The 1,587-nt window shown below is 43.8% G+C and overlaps 1 protein-coding gene across 1 annotated transcript in view; it reads right to left on the reverse strand.

Annotated features, from left to right (window-relative positions):
* dio2 (iodothyronine deiodinase 2) overlaps positions 1–1,587 on the reverse strand; it is a 19,415-nt gene continuing 17,828 nt past the window's right edge. The window contains exon 2 of the mRNA XM_032501202.1: positions 1–834. Coding sequence (XP_032357093.1) covers positions 244–834 — 591 coding nt within the window. The 3' untranslated portion in view covers positions 1–243. The remainder of the gene's footprint in view (positions 835–1,587) is intronic.

The raw sequence follows: 1,587 nt of genomic DNA on the forward strand, positions 1-1,587 counted from the left end.
GGGGGGGGGATGAGTGACAGTTTTGTTGTCATTACTTAGAATTTCTCACGGGGGAGACAGAAACTATGCACCACAGCTTTAACATGTGTTCAAAAAGTTAGTAAAAGAAGTTGCTCCAGAATTTTGGAACTTAATTCATTACAGCTTTTGATTTTGACTTTATGCATATACAAGCCGAAGGATCTTGTATTTCCTCATTGAAATATGGAACATGTCCTCCTCTGTACTTGTCCTTCCTTACTCCTACCGTTTACCGAAGCTCTCTTCCAGCCACTGCTGCACATCCTTCAGATTGTAAAAAAAAGGACCCTTACCGCCCAGGTAGGCAATCTTTCTCTGTTGGACTATACACACCCGTTCATTTGACACCCCATAAGCCACATTAGCATTGTTGTCCATGCAGTCGGCCACCAACTGACACTGCGGTGGCAGGGAAAAGTGCTCAATGAGTTTCCGTGCCGCTCCCAACCTCTCCTCCAGGTTCTTGTGTTTCCGGACATCGAAGGAGCAAGGGCCCATAGGAGGGGCCACCCAGCCATCAGACGGGTGTGCCTCATCAATGTACACTAACAGGAAATCAGCTACATCACTGAAGTCCTCCACCAACTGCCTGAAAGCTGGCAGGTGGTTGATGAACGGGGGTCAGGTGGCTGAGCCAAAGTTGACCACTAGAGGGCGGTCTGAGGACTCAAAATCCAGAAGCTGACACTCATCTCCATATGCGTTCCTGGCACCAGGTGGCATATTAGTTCCATTACAGATGCTGCTACTCCACTGGTGGCCATCAGGAACCTTCACCACTTTGGAGTTGGGTGCCTCACAGCCAAGTTTCACCTAAGGAGATGAAAAATAGGGATTCAAGTTTACTCCCAGAGTGCATACATCACTCTCATCATTAAAATGGGCTATGCCTATATCTTTGAACAGATTATTTTCATAATGTATATACAAAAATAACACTGCTAGCTGTTACATCAAAATAAAAATGAGAGATTCAGCTAATTTGAAAGGAGCTGTTTGTTTGACTGTGTTTGTTTTAACATTAAATTGCATTGGTTTTTGCAAATTCCTTTTTGACATTATTCTGTTTTGAACTGAAAAACCAAGAAAGACCCAGAGGTATTTCCTTATCAAGATAGATAAATAGAGCGGCACCCTGGTAGCTCACCTGGTAGAGTGCACCCCCATGTAACAAGGCTCAGCCCTTACTGCAGCAGCCCAGGGTTCAAATCCAACCTGTGCCCTTTGCTGCATGTCCTACCCTTCCCCACTTTTCTGTCTGCAGCTGTCCTATCTTATAAGGCCAAAATGCCCCTGCATACAGAGAGGTGGTGTTATGGTTTTGAATTTAGTTCTGTTTCCTGTTTTATTGTGGTAGTCTGTTTTTCTGTCTTCCCTTGTGTTATGCATGCTCAGATTTAAACGGTTTACGGCATAGCGTGTCATACTGAAATTTGTGAAATCCATAAAACTTTTCTCATTACAAACAATAACAGAAGATGGGAATCATTTCATAAACGTTGTAGCTATCTATGATTGTTTGATTGCTGACGTCAGCTCAAACGCCATTCAACTGACAGCCTTTGT

The sequence above is a fragment of the Etheostoma spectabile genome, chromosome 20 (assembly GCF_008692095.1).
Source record: "Etheostoma spectabile isolate EspeVRDwgs_2016 chromosome 20, UIUC_Espe_1.0, whole genome shotgun sequence".
Lineage (NCBI taxonomy): Eukaryota > Metazoa > Chordata > Actinopteri > Perciformes > Percidae > Etheostoma > Etheostoma spectabile.